At 39.6% G+C, this 17,500-nt stretch overlaps 2 protein-coding genes across 3 annotated transcripts in view; both read right to left on the bottom strand.

Annotated features, from left to right (window-relative positions):
- Positions 1-3,433: 3,433 nt before the first annotated feature.
- On the bottom strand, positions 3,434-10,306 carry cnmd (chondromodulin). 2 transcript variants are annotated; one of them, XM_084420386.1, is made up of 7 exons: positions 10,092-10,306; positions 9,864-10,004; positions 8,529-8,630; positions 8,373-8,447; positions 5,665-5,818; positions 5,320-5,462; positions 3,434-4,728 (listed from the first exon to the last, which is right to left on the bottom strand). In XM_084420386.1, exons 1-7 carry the CDS (start codon positions 10,122-10,124, stop codon positions 4,507-4,509), a joined length of 870 nt encoding a protein of 289 aa, XP_084276512.1. In that variant the 5' UTR covers positions 10,125-10,306; the 3' UTR covers positions 3,434-4,506. The 2 variants fall into 2 exon arrangements, with proteins under 2 accessions (XP_084276512.1, XP_084276511.1); XM_084420385.1 differs by having other exon boundaries at positions 3,434-4,731; positions 10,092-10,203.
- Positions 10,307-12,681: 2,375 nt separating this feature from the next.
- The window catches only part of LOC311298903 (protocadherin 8), a gene marked incomplete at its 5' end in the record, with an annotated part of 10,218 nt that continues 5,399 nt past the window's right edge, over positions 12,682-17,500 (bottom strand). The window contains 2 exon segments of the mRNA XM_084422227.1: positions 12,682-13,694; positions 15,833-16,028. Coding sequence (XP_084278353.1) covers positions 13,252-13,694; positions 15,833-16,028 — 639 coding nt within the window. The 3' untranslated portion in view covers positions 12,682-13,251.

Below are 17,500 nucleotides of genomic sequence, written 5' to 3'. Positions count from 1 at the left end.
CGGTGAATATAGTTTGAATATAATTCAATTTAATGTAATTTTACAGTAAAACACCATTAAATGTACAGTTTTTGGAAGTGAAAAAGAACATGTCGTATCATTTACAGTGAAAAAACGTAAATTGACATTCCCACAATTCCCTTCGTGACACCTCATATTGATGTGTTTTAGATCGTTTTTCTAATTTTTCTAAAACATTATAGTTTTATGTTACATTTTATGTTGTTAAATTAATGTTTATTTCATTTTTATAATGATGGTGTTTAGTGTGTGTGTGAGTGACACTGTCCAGCTTCTATATTATTAATATTAACTTTCTTGTGGAAAAGCTGTTTGTGATGAGCTTTGGTTGATCATGTGACTCTCATCTCCGCTGTGATTGGTGGTTATCAGTGTTTTATAAAACAGATATTAGTACTTCAATAGATCTGTAAATTAACATTATGTCAGATAATGAAATACGTTTTCTTACTGTAAATTTAAGTAAAGTCTGTAAAACCTAAAATGTTGCTACCGTATTTTTTACGGTAAATTTCTGGAAACCACAGCTGCCGTTTTTTACCGTAAATGTAACCGATTTTTTTTTTTTTTACAGTGAATTATCCATCTTCCCATCCTTCATCTTCCTCATCTTCATCTTCATCTTCCATCCTTCATCTTCATCATCTTCATCTTCATCTTCCATCCTTCATCTTCGTCATCTTCATCTTCCCATCCTTCATCTTCATCTTCATCATCTTCATCTTCCATCCTTCATCTTCATCATCTTCATCTTCCCATCCTTCATCTTCCTCATCTTCATCTTCATCTTCCATCCTTCATCTTCATCATCATCTTCCATCCTTCATCTTCATCACCTTCATCTTCCCATCCTTCATCTTCATCTTCATCATCTTCATCTTCCATCCTTCATCTTCATCATCTTCATCTTCCCATCCTTCATCTTCATCATCTTCATCTTCCCATCCTTCATCTTCATCATCTTCATCTTCCATCCTTCATCTTCATCATCTTCATCTTCCATCCTTCATCTTCATCATCTTCATCATCTTCATCTTCCCATCCTTCATCTTCATCATCTTCATCTTCCCATCCTTCATCTTCATCTTCATCATCTTCATCTTCCATCCTTCATCTTCATCATCTTCATCTTCCATCCTTCATCTTCATCATCTTCATCTTCCCATCCTTCATCTTCATCTTCATCTTCATCATCTTCATCTTCATCTTCCATCCTTCATCTTCATCATCTTCATCTTCCCATCCTTCATCTTCATCATCTTCATCTTCCCATCCTTCATCTTCATCATCTTCATCATCTTCATCATCTTCATCTTCCCATCCTTCATCTTCATCTTCATCAACAGTGAAACAGTGTAAGTGCAGAGTTGGAGAAGTGTGTGTGTGAGTGTGAGTGTGCGTGTGTGAGTGTGTGTGTGTGTGTGTGTGTGTGTGTGTGTGTGTGAGAGAGTGTTAGCGTGTGTGTGTGTGTGTGTGTGTGTGTGTGTGAGTGAGTGTGTGTGTGTGTGTGTGTGTGTGTGTGTTGTGTGTGTGTGTGTGTGTGTGTGTGTGAGAGAGTGTTAGCGTGTGTGTGTGTGTGTGTGTGTGTGTGTGTGTGTGTGTGTGTGTGTGAGGCTCTCGTTAATGCCCCGGATCATCAGGAGGTCTGGATATGTCAGGCTTGTCTCGCTGCTGTAAGTGTGTCTGGCAGGCGTGGGTGTGTATTAATATTATAGAGCCTCCGGAGAGCTGTCGTATCAGTTATGAGGCGCAGAATCACTGTTGACCGCAGGAACAGGGCAGATTCTCTCCATACTGAGATAATAACATCCTCGACGTGACATTACCAATCACAAGTGCAGGATCGGGAAGATGTCTCTTCTGCTCACCCAGGCTGTGTTTAATTCAGCTCTATATCACACATACTGTAGGTCTATATGTTATATCTGCTGTCGTGCACTAGATAGGCGTCATGTCGTGCACTAGATAGGCGTCAGCAGAGCAAAACTCACATTTGTCAACAGCTCTGACTTTGGAGAGGTCATGAACTCGTCACAAGGAGAAAATCAATGACTTCTCAGAATATCTACAAAACACGTTCTGAGCTTATGCTGAACGTCTGAGCGTTCGCTGGCGGCGCTGTGAGTGTGTTCACTTCTGACGTGCTCATTCTCACACACTTCATGCCAGAGTTCATCTGGTCTGCTCATGTTCCCCACTGGGACGGCACTGGTGTGACTGAAACACGAACTGAGGGTTCACTCGCTCGGCACAAACTCTTTATACATCATTAAATCCAAACCCTTCCGTGCGTTCGGAAGTTCGGGAGCCTGTTTGTGGAAAAACAATAAATAATGAATAATAAATAAATAAATGAAGACGGAGACTAGACAGCCTTCAAATTATTGAAGTGGAGAAGGTGGTTTTTATATGTGAAGTATCATGTTTTATTCAGACGACTTCTTCAGGAACGGTGGCACAGAACTCATGTTAGTTTAAGATGACGAGAGAGATTTCTCTGGGGTTCATGAGAAGGAAAGTACATGTTCATCACAGATTAATATCAGCATTGAGCGATGAATGAGAATCTGTACACCACATGTGTTTAGTTATGGAGTGAAATATTGCAAATCATAAATTTGTTTTATGTGTCCGAATCACCCATTTTTTACGTGCATATTTAAATGAAAAGATTTCCAGCCGTTTGAAGCTCACATGTTTCAGAGAAATGGATGTGCTTTTCATTTCATACACCAACACACTTATAGAGTTCAGAAGGTGTTTCTCTTATTACATCTTACACTATTAATATCTCAGTGGGTTAATTCCTGGATTAGCTAAACGATTATACTGTCGTGTTATCTTATTTCTTTCATAGCAAACCAGGCCTAATCTTAATGAGTTATTAATGCCTACGCAGAGGATTTAGTAAATTAGGCTGCATCCCTTAAACTCCAGACGATAGTTTCATGCGACGCAGAACTTGTTCGTCGCCCGGAGGCTAGAAGCGGATTTTACAGTTCGCATTTTAGAAATGCAGTGCAGATATTCATTTTCATGTCGTTGTTCATGTAAAGCTGAAGATTTAATTTCGGTCCCTCTTGCATTACCAAACATAACTGCAAAATTAATGAGTGTTTTGAAACTCTAAACTCAAAGCACTCGCTGGATAATACAACACCCCTCACTTCACATGCGGCTAACGTTAGCTAATGCATGAGCTAACAGTGCTTTCACCGCATTTATTAATCTTTCTAATGTAAATTAAAAGTGACATATTATGCCCCTTTTCACCAGATGTAATATACATCTTTGGTGTCCCAGAATGTGTGTGTGAAATCTCAGCTCATTTATTACAGCTTGTCTGATCATGTTTTCAGGGTTGGTCGAAGCGCCGTAGACCCAGTACAGCAGTTACACACGGAGAAACTCAGACTTTCATGATCTCACCTTTAATACATATGTTCATTATAGTTCATAGTGCATTAACTAATGTTGACAGATCTAAAACTGCATTAGTAAACGTGACCCAGAAAGGCTCAAGGGTTTCTTGTGAAGTGTGCATCATTCAAGCACATCGTCTGATTCAAAACTGCGTATTCTCAACGAGTGCTATAGTTATATGTTTATTGGTATATCAAAACACATCGAAGTCTGACATTTGTTGGTTACATTGGAGCTTTGAGTCGCTTCCCAGCAAGCAGTTCTGTGTTTAAAAGACGTCTGATGGCGTCCAGACTCCGTCTAGGCTAAAACAGGGCAACATTTGGGCTTTTATAGACGTCTAAACCATCCCAAGAATGCACTAGTCATCAGTTACATAAAGAAATGAGTGAAGAAATGAAACCAAACACCTTGTAATCACTGTTTACTTCGCTTACATGGTGGAATATCAAACATCTCACAAGATATTCTGGCAAAAACGACATGAAACCAAATTCAAGGTTATTTTGTCTAGAAGTGTGTTTCTCACAGCCGGAGTACATCGGGTCTGTAGCTAACACAGGCGGTGAGATGACGGATACACTGCATAACAGGCTTTTCTTACTCAGTATTTTTGTCTTGTTTCCAGTCCAAATAACTACCAATTCTTAAATCAAGATGGATTTACTAAAGTAGTAAAATGCCATTAGACATTATGTCTGGGGGGGGGGTCTAAATGAAGTGAGTTTTTGCTGAAAACAAGCACAATTATCGGCCAATGCGGTCAGAAAAATAATCCTAATTCAAATGGAAAACAGGATTATTTTTCTTCCCGCATTGGCAGATCGTTTAGCTTGTTTTAAGCAAAAACTCACTTCATTAAGATTTTCCGCCCCAGAAAACTAGACATAATGTCTAATGGCATTCTCTAGTAAATGCATCTTGATTTAAGATTTTGTAGATATTTGGACTGGAAACAAGACTAAAATACTGAGTCAGAAGCTGTATTGTTGTTGCAGTGTGTTGCTGTCTGGGTTCCTCCTGTTGAAGCCGTCTGGTCAGAGCTCGTCTGGAGGGTTCGGATCACACGAGGCCCATGACGCGAGCGGCCCACCACCGGCAGGGCATGATGACCCGGCACACCGGCCGGCACCCGTGGTAGTTATAGGGCCACGCCATATAGCCTCCGTGTGGCTCACACACACGCTGGCAGTGTGTGTGGCTGCGGTGGCATTCGGTACAGCAGATCCCACGGTGGTCCAGCATGGGGTCGAACACCATGTGGCCTTCAGAACCCTCCTGATTCTGCTGGAGAGGAGAGGACATCGATGTGAGCCAGGCACCAGTTCTGATTCACTCGCAGTGTAAAAGAATTTAAAAACATAGTGCTTCCTTCTAAGACTGATGTGTTCGTCTTGTGTTGCAGCTCTGTTAATACGGACCTACTGTACACACGGTACGCCATCTTTCAAGTCTGGGGTCGGTACGACTTTTTTAATGTTTCTGAAAGAGTCTCTTCTGCTCACCTGGGCTGCATTTATTTGATCAAAAATATAGTAAAAATTGTGAAATATTATTACAATGTAAAACAGATGTTTTCTATGTGAATATAAAGTAAATTGTAATTTATCCCCGCGATCAAAGCTGCATTTATGTGATCGAGAATAGTCATTTAAAAAAAAATATTATTACAATGTAAAATAACTGTTTTCTATGTGAATATATAGTAAAGTGTAATTTATTCCTGTGATCAAAGCTGAATTTTCAGCATCATTACTGCAGTCTTCAGTGTCACATGATCCTTCACAAATCATTATCATATGAGGATTTGATGATCAAGAAACATTTATGATTATTATGAATGTTGAAATGATTAATAATATCGGCACTGCTCACGTGATAAGGGTTCTCCGGGTTATACTCGGGCCGTTCGTCCTCTCTGACTGAACTTGTGGAGTTTCGACGTCTCGTTTGTTGCCGGTTTGATCCTCCTGTATTCTGTCGTCTCACTCGCGTCACACTTCTCCTCTTCCTCAGTGCTTCAGAAACCCAGACCGAGAATAAAGATAAGCAGCATTTAGGAGAGAGACGTGTCTAAGCTGTGGATGGTAATGACATCATGCACAAATGCCACGGTCACCGAGTACAATATAAAGATGAATGCTTTAATCATAGAATAACCTTGACATTTGTCATTGCTCTTCATGTGTTGCAGGTTTATTTAGTAGAAATATGCAGTACCTCTGGAGTTTGCAGGATGATGCCAGTAAATGGGAAGATCTCCACAGAATCTCAGTATTTCAGGGCTCAGAAAACTGCTGTCCTTCAGCGGCTCATCAGACGCAATCCAAACCAGAGACGCCACGTCAGATTTCACTGCAACATTGTCTTCCTCCTATTGGAAATTAAAACATAACTGATGATTGAACACTGAATACTAGAACTTCTGCCTCTTCCTGGCTTAAAGGTATATATGTATACATTATATAAATTTGTGTTTGCAATCCATCCTGCTTGAGCCGGAAAGGTGGTGGGCGTGCCTGAGATGTAGGGGGTGTGTTGAAAGGTAGTGGGCGTGTCAAAAGTTAGTGGGCGTGCCTGAAAAGTAGGGGGCATGCTGAAAGGTAGTGGGCGTGTCAAAAGTTAGTGGGCGTGCCTGAAAAGTAGGGGGCATGCTGAAAGGTAGTGGGCATGTCAAAAGGTAGTGGGTGTGCCTGAAAAGTAGGGGGCGGGCTGAAATGTAGTGGGCGTGTCAAAAGGTAGTGGGCGTGCCTGAAAAGTAGGGGGCGGGCTGAAATGTAGTGGGCGTGTCAAAAGTTAGTGGGCGTGCCTGAAAAGTAGGGGGCGGGCTGAAAGGTAGTGGGCATGTCAAAAGGTAGTGGGTGTGCCTGAAAAGTAGGGGGCGGGCTGAAATGTAGTGGGCGTGTCAAAAGTTAGTGGGCGTGCCTGAAAAGTAGGGGGCATGCTGAAAGGTAGTGGGCATGTCAAAAGTTAGTGGGCGTGCCTGAAAAGTAGGGGGCGGGCTGAAAGGTAGTGGGCATGTCAAAAGGTAGTGGGTGTGCCTGAAAAGTAGGGGGCGGGCTGAAATGTAGTGGGCATGTCAAAAGGTAGTGGGTGTGCCTGAAAAGTAGGGGGCGGGCTGAAATGTAGTGGGCGTGTCAAAAGGTAGTGGGCGTGCCTGAAAAGTAGGGGGCGGGCTGAAATGTAGTGGGCGTGTCAAAAGTTAGTGGGCGTGCCTGAAAAGTAGGGGGCATGCTGAAAGGTAGTGGGCATGTCAAAAGGTAGTGGGTGTGCCTGAAAAGTAGGGGGCGGGCTGAAATGTAGTGGGCGTGTCAAAAGTTAGTGGGCGTGCCTGAAAAGTAGGGGGCATGCTGAAAGGTAGTGGGCATGTCAAAAGGTAGTGGGTGTGCCTGAAAATTAGGGTGCGGGCTGAAATGTAGTGGGCGTGTCAAAAGGTAGTGGGCGTGCCTGAAAAGTAGGGGGCGGGCTGAAATGTAGTGGGCGTGTCAAAAGTTAGTGGGCGTGCCTGAAAAGTAGGGGGCGGGCTGAAAAGTAGTGGGCATGTCAAAAGGTAGTGGGTGTGCCTGAAAAGTAGGGGGCGGGCTGAAATGTAGTGGGCGTGTCAAAAGGTAGTGGGCGTGCCTTAAATGTAGGGGGCGTGTCAAAAGTTAGTGGTCGTACCTGAAATGTAGGGGGCATCTTGAAAGTTAGTGGGCGTGCCTGAAAGATAGTGGGCGTGTCGAAAGTTAGTGGGTGTGTCTAAAGGTAGTGGGCGTGCCTGAAATGTTGGGGGCGTGTTGAAAGTTAGTGGGTGTGCCTGAAAGATAGTGGGCGTGTCGAAAGTTAGTGGGCGTGCCTGAAAGTTAGGGGCATGTCAATAGTTAGTTGGCGTGTCTGAAAGGTAGGGGCGTGTCATTAGTTAGTGGGCGTGTCTGAAAGGTAGGGGGCGTGCCTGAAAGTTAGGGGCATGTCAATAGTTAGTAGGCGTGTCTGAAAGGTAGGGGTATGTCATTAGTTAGTGGGCGTGTCTGAAAGGTAGGGGGCGTGTCGAAAGTTAGTGGGCGTGCCTGAAAGCTAGTGGGCATGTCGACAGTTAGTGGGCGTGTCTGAAAGGTAGGGGCGTGTCAATAGTTAGTGGGCGTGTCTGAAAGGTAGGGCGTGTCATTAGTTAGTGGGCGTGTCTGAAAGGTAGGGGCGTGTCATTAGTTAGTGGGTGTGCCTGAAAGATAGTGGGCGTGTCAAAAGTTAGTGGGCGTGCCTGAAAGGTAGTGGGCATGTCGAAAGTTAGTGGGCGTGTCTGAAAGGTAGGGGCGTGTCATTAGTTAGTGGGCGTCTCTGAAAGGTAGGGGCGTGTCAATAGTTAGTGGGTGTGTCTGAAAGGTAGGGGTGTGTCAATAGTTAGTGGGCGTGTCTGAAAGGTAGGGGGCCTGTTGAATGTTAGTGGGCGTGTCTGAAAGGTCTAAAAGGTCTTTGCAATTGGTTGTGAAAGCTGCCTGTCAGGGTGTGGGCGGGGTTAGGGCATTGTTTACGCCCATTACTCCGACCTGCAGCTAACCCTGTCTCAGAATAAACAGAACTATATTGTTGTGTTGGTGTGGACGCTAATAGTTATCGTTATAGTTATCGTCCCTTGTGTGATCCTGCTTAAAGCATTTGCTCAACCAATGAATAATTAACCACAGATAATTACCTTTCATTTAGCTCGATAAAAGTTTTATCCTTATTTAATCAGGTATCTTATTTATTCATGTAGCTTTTGATTTATGAAACATGATGAACATGTAGATTCATTTCTGCAGGACTATTTTTAGACATCAATTTCATTCATATTTCATCAAAGTGAACTACACTTGATACTGTCAAAATAGCCAGTAAATATGCAGAGCAACGGATGGCTTTTACAGTTAATGAATGATCCTGCACATAATGGTGATAATGGCAGTTCTCACCTCAGAAAGTTCAGATCTGACTTGGGATTTGATGTAACACTTCTCTTTTCCAGGAAACTTGACCGCTGTAATGCCCTGTGAATGAGGCCGGAATAATGCTGTCATTTGGAGGATAGCTCTGGGATACGATGAACAGGTTTATCATCCGCTACTCACAGCTTTAAAGTCTCGAACTTCCACAGTTTTGGCTTCTCCAGCATCAGCGTAATCTTCGGTCATCTCTATATCGATGTTCCTGCTGTAGTGAGCGCTGATCGCCTGTGGACACCATCAGACTAAACTCACACATCTCCACAGTAAAACACTGCTGGGTTACACATACTGGGTCACTGTGTTGGGTTATTTTCCAAAAATGTTGGGTAATTTCTAGTAATAACCCAGCTGTTGGGTTAAATATGTATGTTGTATGTACACTTGCGTATTTTGAATTTATGAGTTTTATTTACATAGACTCCCCAATATTTCTTTTTTAATTAAAAAATATATTTGTTGAGACATATTTATTGTTTTATACAAATAAACAATCTGTATTTGAAAACAAAGTGTATTTTATCGATTAAAATAATGTCATGCATGAAAAATAAATAGTTAACTTAACTGTTGGGTTACTTTTAACCCAACTGGCTTTCAACCCAAAGCTGCTATCCCCCCCCCCATTACTCGTTGGGTTATTTTTAACCCAACATTATTAACTGAGTAGTTGTCAAAGGGAAAAGGAAATGCTTCCAAATTGTGTGTATTATTGGCTAAATATATCAAATTAAACAGCTGAATATATAATATTAGCTATAATAATGCATTTATTGTGTGACATGCTTTCTTTTGTCCTTTAAACAGTTTTAGAGAACCACTGCTTTCATCCGTATAAAAGGTAATATTCCTGCATTATGTGTTTTGCTGGTCGCCTGACTGGCCGTGTGTGTTTCTCGGCCGCTGGTGTGTTTGCACTGCTCACACTGCGTGATTATAACCCAGCACACACACACCTCTCTGTTTGCCAGATTCCAGAGGTGCCTGAAATCAATGCCCTCTATTGATCATTCCCGACACTTTCCTGAGACAAACTGCATTTAAATATTTCCACTTCAGGCTGAAACTCACTGCACGTGTGCTTCAAACATCGACACGTCTGCACTTTTGCATCAGGATGCCGTTCTGGAGAACGCTGGGAATATTAACATACAGCAGGGTTGCAGAATTCCCCACTCGACCGCATGCAGATTAAACCCAAAACACAGAACAATTTGCTGCACATCATGAAGAACAAATAGTCCACGGTAAAGATGTGTTCATGGTCACACAGCAGAACAAATTCTGCCCATGGTTTACTTCATCGGGTTCTGCTTTGATTTGCCTTCAAACTTCAATTTTTGTATAGTGCAGAATTAGACACTCGCAAAAGTGGTATTTCTGTGCATTATACAGTATTGCACAACGGTTGCACTTATTTTAAGCTGAAATACTTTAGACTGCTTATGATTTTCTACCTACTTCTTTTTCCGTGACTTTCCACAGGTAGAACGCTCCAACGCCTCCGAACAGCAGAAGAGCGGCTCCTGCGATGAAGACGAAGACCAGCGTCCTCCTGAGACGCGTGAACCCTCCAGGCTTCAGGATCACGTCACTGTAAGCCTGATATACACACATATACACAAACATGAAGTATAATAGAGTTATAATGTGAAGAAATGCCATAAAGATAAAGGGAACGCCGTTTACCTCAACGGGAGCTTTTCCTGGTGTTTCCTCCATGGCGTTCTGGCGTCTACTGAAAGCAAAGCTTTGTGACTTTCTGCAGCTTCTCTCGAGTTTCTATCATCTAGGTGAGAGAGAAGAAAAATTCAGGGAAAATAAACAAGATCCCGGAGAAACTCAAGACTGGAATTCCTCTCCAGGGACGTCCTGTGGCTTGAGAAAACATTGGACTGAGACGCACGGTTTAGGCCATTCATGCGCGTCTGAAATGAACTCATGTAAATTGACGGGCAAAATGAGGCCAGAATTCACTCTATTAGTTTTACTGTAAATCCATGAGACGCTTTCAACAAAGTTAAGGAATGTGCTCCAGATTTACCAGTTAGATCTGATCTCATTTATGTGCAGATCACATCCGCTCATTCCCATGACTATTGTGCATGTTAGAAATATAGTAAACTGATTAATGCAGAATGTTAAAAATGTATACTTGAAATATAGCAGTGTTACAGAATTCCCCTTATGACTATATGCAAATTAAACCCAAACACAGAACAATTTGCTGCACATCAATAAGAACAAATAGTCCTCGGTGAAGATGTGTTCATGGTCACACACAGCTTCTTTATTTCCATCCGTTTATCTTGAATTCACTGTAAAATCATGGGAGGCTTTTAAAAGGACATTTTTTATTTCAACTCAGCAAAGGCTAATAATATTCCTCAGTTTCACTAGGGTTAGATCTGAGCTCATTTACAGGTGAAACTCGGAAAATTAGAATATCGTGCAAAAGTTCATGTATTTCAGTAATTCAAATTAAAAGGTGAACCTAATATATTTAGTATATATAACTATATACATATGCATGATTAGACTTTTCAGAAGGACAACATTTCTGTATTTAAAATTCTTTTTTTGACTGATTTCATGTAATATTCAAATTTTCTCAGATTTAGAATTTGGGGTTTTCATAAGCTGTAAGCCATAATCATCAAAATTATAACTTTTGCACGATATTCAAATTTTTTAAAGTTTTTTTTTAGAGTTTCACCTGTATGTGCACTCGCCATCAGAAGTCATTCTCATGACTAATTCATATGTTAGAATAATGATGTGTGAGTTTCAGTTGTTTCATGTGGATGAAGTGTATGTCGATGTTGATGTTGATTGTTGTACACATAAATACTGAAGTCTGAAAATTTCAGTCTGATAATAAAGTATCATATCATATCAATAAACAGAAATGATGGAAACATGACACAAATGAAATCTCTTATATTTGAGCTTTGTCTGGATTTCAGCTCATTCTGGACATTCATCAGGAGAAACATGAACTTCACTTCATCTGGCAAAGTTTAACTTTTTTAATATAATGCCATTTGAAAATGTATGACAAAACTGAATTGTGTGCATTCTATGCAAAAAATTATATTCTTCCTCAGCATTTTTGTCAAAAAAACTTATTTTTCAGACTCCATTGGCTGATATTTGTTCTTGTTTTAAGCAAAAACTCTTTATTTGAATCAACTTAATATCTTCAGTCATTGTTCTTCTCCAGTAAATATATCTTGATTTAAGAATGTTTAGTTATTTGTGCTGGAAAACAATGAGGAAGAACTTCATTGAAGCAATTGTGCAAATTAAATAGTTCAGATCAAAAGGTTTATAAGATCATAAATATTTTCACTGGTTTCATCAAAGATACAAAACACTATAGATTTGATCATAACTTATTTTATTCATCATGTTTTTTTATATCTTAGAAAGAAACAACTGGTGTAAGTAAATGTTATAAAAGTGCTAACATTTGCAGTTTAAAAAAAATGACATTTCATGTGTTACAGTGCGACCAAAGTGACGAACACAATCACATTATAATCATCCAAAACATGCCATGAGAAAAAACAGGTAATATTGTTAAAAATATATATATTTTTATGTACAAAACATCAATGCAGTCAAAGATAAAGTATGTAGTATGTACAGCAATTTGGACTTTGAGTTTATATCTCCAAATTTTTACTTTTTGTCCCAAAATTCTGTTTATATCTCAGAATTTTTACTTTTTGTCCCGGAATTCTGAGTTTATATCTCGGAATTTTTACTTTTTGTTCCGGAATTCTGAGTTTATATCTCAGAATTTTGACTTTTTGTCCCGGAATTGTGAGTTTATATCTCGTAATTTTTACTTTTTGTCCTGGAATTCTGAGTTTATATCTTGGAATTTTTACTTTTTGTCCTGGAATTCTGAGTTTATATCTCAGAATTTTTACTTTTTGTCCCGGAATTGTGAGTTTATATCTCAGAATTTTTACTTTTTGTCCTGGAATTCTGAGTTTATATCTCAGAATTTTTACTTTTTGTCCCGGAATTGTGAGTTTATATCTCAGAATTTTTACTTTTTGTCCTGGAATTATAAGTTTATATCTCGGAATTTATACTTTTTGTCCCAGAATTCTGAGTTTATATCTGAGAATTTTTACTTTTTGTCCCGGAATTCCGAGTTTATATCTTGGAATTTTTACTTTTTGTCCTGGAATTATAAGTTTATATCTCGGAATTTATACTTTTTGTCCCAGAATTCCGAGTTTATATCTCGGAATTTTTACTTTTTGTCCTGGAATTCTGAGTTTATATCTCAGAATTTTTACTTTTTGTCCTGGAATTATAAGTTTATATCTCGGAATTTATACTTTTTGTCCCAGAATTCTGAGTTTATATCTGAGAATTTTTACTTTTTGTCCCGGAATTCCGAGTTTATATCTCGGAATTTTTACTTTTTGTCCTGGAATTCTGAGTTTATATCTCAGAGTTTTGACTTTTTGTCCCGGAATTTTGAGTTTATATCTCAGAATTTTTACTTTTTGTCCTGGAATTCTGAGTTTATATATCTCAGAATTTTTACTTTTTGTCCCGGAATTATACGTTTATATCTCGGAATTTTTTCTTTTTGTCCTGGAATTCTGAGTTTATATCTGAGAATATTTACGTTTTGTCCTGGAATTCTGAGTTTATATCTGAGAATTTTTACTTTTTGTCCTGGAATTCTGAGTTTATATCTGAGAATTTTTACTTTTTGTCCCGGAATTCTGAGTTTATATCTCACAATCTGGACTTTTTTGCCTGGAATTATGAGTTTATAACTCAGAATTTGGACTTTTGGTCATGAGGATGAGGTTCTGTCTCAGACTGAGTCTGTGAATCTGGCGGGACTTTGTGTGTTGATGGGTTTGGTGGAGTGTGTGTGTGTGTCCTCAGTGTCTCGTCTCCTCTGAGACTGTGAATCTGTGTGTGTGATGGGTTTGGTGGAGTGTGTGTGTGTGAACAGGTGTGTGTCCTCAGTGTCTCGTCTCTGTCTCTGAGACTGTGGAGAGCAGATGTGTATGTAATCGCACTGACTCTGCTGGTCTTCTGTGAGGCTGTGTAAGGCCACGCTCCTGGGCGTGTGTGTGTCCGAGCTCCTGGGCGTGTGTGTGTCCGAGCTCCTGGGCGTGTGTGTGTCCGAGCTCCGGGTCCTCGTGAAGGTCGAGAGGTGTCTAATGTTCCCGCTGGTTCTGCTGACCGACGGGCTCCAGCACCGGTCCGAGTGGCCCAGGATCCTGCATTCACTGGTACAGGCCCACAGACCTGGGAAAACACCGTTCGGCACTGATTACTACACATTTAGTCAAACTTTACAGGGATGAACAGGAGAATAACAGAATCAATGATGCAAACATCAGTTATGAGGCACATTCAGAAGCAGCTCTACAGAAGACAATAGAGCCAGTTTTAGTTCAGGCTGAACCGTATGGAATCTCGTTTGTGCCACAGAATAAAAAAAAAAAAATTTTTTTTTAAATATTTAATATTATTATATTGTATATTATATAAGATATATCCTCAGGATTACGGGAAGAAAGTCAGAATTGTGAGATGTTAACAATATGTACTTTTTAATTACTCATTTTATTTATTGAGCTTCCACAAAAATGGAATTGATACAATTCTCACAATTTGGACCTTTTCCCAGAAATATGATTTTATATCTCACAATTTGGACTTTTTGTCCTGGAATTCTGAGTTTATATCTCAGAATTTTTACTTTTTGTCCCGGAATTCTGAGTTTTTATCTCAGAATTTTTACTTTTTGTCCCGGAATTCCGAGTTTATATCTCAGAACTTTAACTTTTTGTCCTGGAATTCTGAGATTATATCTCAGAATTTTTACTTTATGAAGACTTTAAGAAACTGCAATGTAATTTGTACAGTACATTTATTTACTGTACTGTAATTGATAGTTTACTGTATTGTGTTGCATAATGTGAGTTCATCTTTGGTGTTTGAACTATTCTTCTGTAGTGCTTTTCATCTGCTGTAAGATCATTTTACGGTAGTGTAATGAAAATTAATTTTTCCTAAAGCTCATTGTTATAAGAGGTTTTTGTTACAGTGTTATGAACTGATCTCACTAGTGTTCACTGGGCAGTGAAATATGTGTATTTGTAAGGGTGTGTGTGACATCTGAGGCCAAAATGTTATTTTGACAGAAGATAATTATTTATTTATTTTGTACTAAAATATTTTATTTTGTCTTTGGGCCAGGAGAAGATGTCGTCAGGTGGCGTCCAAGTTGAACTACGAAACGTAAACTCAGAATTCCGATAAAAATGTCAAAATTGCAAGATCAAAACAGAATTCAGACAAAAAAAATCTAAATTTCAAGACTTAAACTTAATTCTGTGAAAAATGTCAAATTTGTGAGATGCAAATTCAGACTCTGTAAAAGTGTCTGCGAACTGCAAACTGAGTTGCGAGATGCAAATGTGTATTCTGAGAAAAAAAGGTCAGAATTATGAGATAAAAATGTGCAATTACCGTATTTATTTATTGTTATTGAGGGGCAGAAATAAGCTTCCATACACCTGTGCCATCAGAGTCTCCGTCCGCTCCGGTGTGTGTGACGCAGCATTAACACACACTCTTCAGCTCTATCGGTTTCCCAGAGTTTAACAAGGTTGCACTAGAAACAAACTGACCTTGACATGAACCGATCTAATCAACGTCTCGTTAATCTGAGCATCTCTGTACTGTAACTGCAAGCCGACTCAAGGTTTGCCTGACTAATCCACACGACACCTCGTCAACTCATCATGATCCTGTACAAGATAAGTGCCTTCTATAGATACAGTCACACCAGAGATTATTCAGACTCCAGATATAATGTTTGATATTGTTCCACTAGTGTGATCAGGACACTATAGTTCATTTCTGTAAGTGAGGAGAGCAAAATATGGTGAACTGTGACATATTATACCCAAATATTCTTCATACAGAGACTACCAGTGACATCTATAAACATTAGGGACCAGAAATAATTGGGACACTTTGAGCTGATCATGTTTTGCTGAAGTGTGTTTCTTCTTTAATTGCTAATGCTCTTTTTACACACAGACTGAACACAATGAAGCATTGCTTGGTGATTGGTTGAGCTAAACTGGTATTATCTAATTGTGTAGTTAAATTTAACAGCTGACAGATATTCAACATAATTCATGTGTGAGACAGTCTAACAGAAGGACGGACAAAACCAGTCAAATATCAACTGAGTTCTGCTCAGATTTTATCACCATTTTCTAAACTATAGCGAATAAACTGTGATAATGTGAGAAATGTTGAAGGTGTCTGAGTAAGTTTTGGTTTGAGTGTATATACTGTATATTTGTATGTGTGTGTGTTTATTTTTTAAATAAGAGCATGCATGTGTGTGTCAGATGAGTCCTCACCTTTATAGGAGGTGTAGTCCTTCTTGAGTCCTTCACTGATGTCAGAATCACTGTCATTGACGTCACTGTCTCCTTTCCCACTGTCTTTCCCGCTGATCTGAGGATCTCGGACCGCGATGGTCATCATGGAGTTTCCCTTCCACACTGTGACCGGGCGAGCGCTGTCTCTGCCGTAACCCGGGAGAGTGGAGTATCCCTGTGGAGAACCAGAACAACAGCTCATCCTCGTGAGGGAGAGGAATAATGACATGCCATGGACCTTTTTATTTGAAAGACAGCTTAAGACTTTTTGTCCTGGAATTCTGAGTTCATATCTCACAATCTGGACTTTTTGTCCTGGAATTCTGAGTTCATATCTCACAATCTGGACTTTTTGTCCTGGAATTCTGAGTTTATATCTCACAATCTGGACTTTTTGTCCTGGAATTCTGAGTTCATATCTCACAATCTGGACTTTTTGTCCCGGAATTCTGAGTTCATATCTCACAATCTGGACTTTTTGTCCTGGAATTCTGAGTTCATATCTCACAATCTGGACTTTTTGTCCCGGAATTCTGAGTTTATATCTCACAATCTGGACTTTCTGTCCCGGAATTCTGAGTTTATATCTCACAATCTGGACTTTCTGTCCCGGAATTCTGAGTTTATATCTCACAATCTGGACTTTCTGTCCCGGAATTCTGAGTTTATATCTCACAATCTGGACTTTTTGTCCCGGAATTCTGAGTTTATATCTAACAAATTGGACTTTTTGTCCCGGAATTCTGAGTTTATATCTCACAATCTGGACTTTCTGTCCCGGAATTCTGAGTTTATATCTCACAATCTGGACTTTTTGTCCCGGAATTCTGAGTTTATATCTCACAATCTGGACTTTCTGTCCCGGAATTCTGAGTTTATATCTCACAATTTGGACTTTTTGTCCCGGAATTCTGAGTTTATATCTCACAATCTGGACTTTCTGTCCCGGAATTCTGAGTTTATATCTCACAATTTGGATTCTTTGTCCTGGAATTCTGAGTTTATATCTCACAATCTGGACTTTTTGTCCCGGAATTCTGAGTTTATATCTAACAAATTGGACTTTTTGTCCCGGAATTCTGAGTTTATATCTCACAATCTGGACTTTCTGTCCCGGAATTCTGAGTTTATATCTCACAATCTGGACTTTCTGTCCCGGAATTCTGAGTTTATATCTCACAATCTGGACTTTTTGTCCCGGAATTCTGAGTTTATATCTCACAATCTGGACTTTCTGTCCCGGAATTCTGAGTTTATATCTCACAATCTGGACTTTTTGTCCCGGAATTCTGAGTTTATATCTCACAATTTGGATTCTTTGTCCTGGAATTCTGAGTTTATATCTCACAATCTGGACTTTCTGTCCCGGAATTCTGAGTTTATATCTCACAATTTGGATTCTTTGTCCTGGAATTCTGAGTTTATATCTCACAATCTGGACTTTTTGTCCCGGAATTCTGAGTTTATATCTCACAATTTGGATTCTTTGTCCTGGAATTCTGAGTTTATATCTCACAATCTGGACTTTTTGTCCTGGAATTCTGAGTTTATATCTCACAATTTGGATTCTTTGTCCTGGAATTCTGAGTTTATATCTCACAATCTGGACTTTCTGTCCCGGAATTCTGAGTTTATATCTCACAATTT

Source organism: Rutilus rutilus (genome assembly GCF_951802725.1).
Source record: "Rutilus rutilus genome assembly, chromosome: 10".
Taxonomy (NCBI): domain Eukaryota; kingdom Metazoa; phylum Chordata; class Actinopteri; order Cypriniformes; family Leuciscidae; genus Rutilus; species Rutilus rutilus.
The sequence above is the reverse complement of the archived record's forward strand: the minus strand, read 5'-3'. Positions and strand labels throughout refer to the sequence as shown.

Coding starts and splice junctions, on each gene's coding strand:
- cnmd (XM_084420385.1), bottom strand. CDS start 10,124: ATGGAGGAAACACCAGGAAAAGCTCCCGTTGAG. Junction 8,631..9,863: donor GGAAAGTCACGGAAAAAGAA/GTAGGTAGAAAA, acceptor TGGTGTCCACAG/GCGATCAGCGCTCACTACAG. Junction 5,463..5,664: donor TCATCCTGCAAACTCCAGAG/GTACTGCATATT, acceptor GGGTTTCTGAAG/CACTGAGGAAGAGGAGAAGT.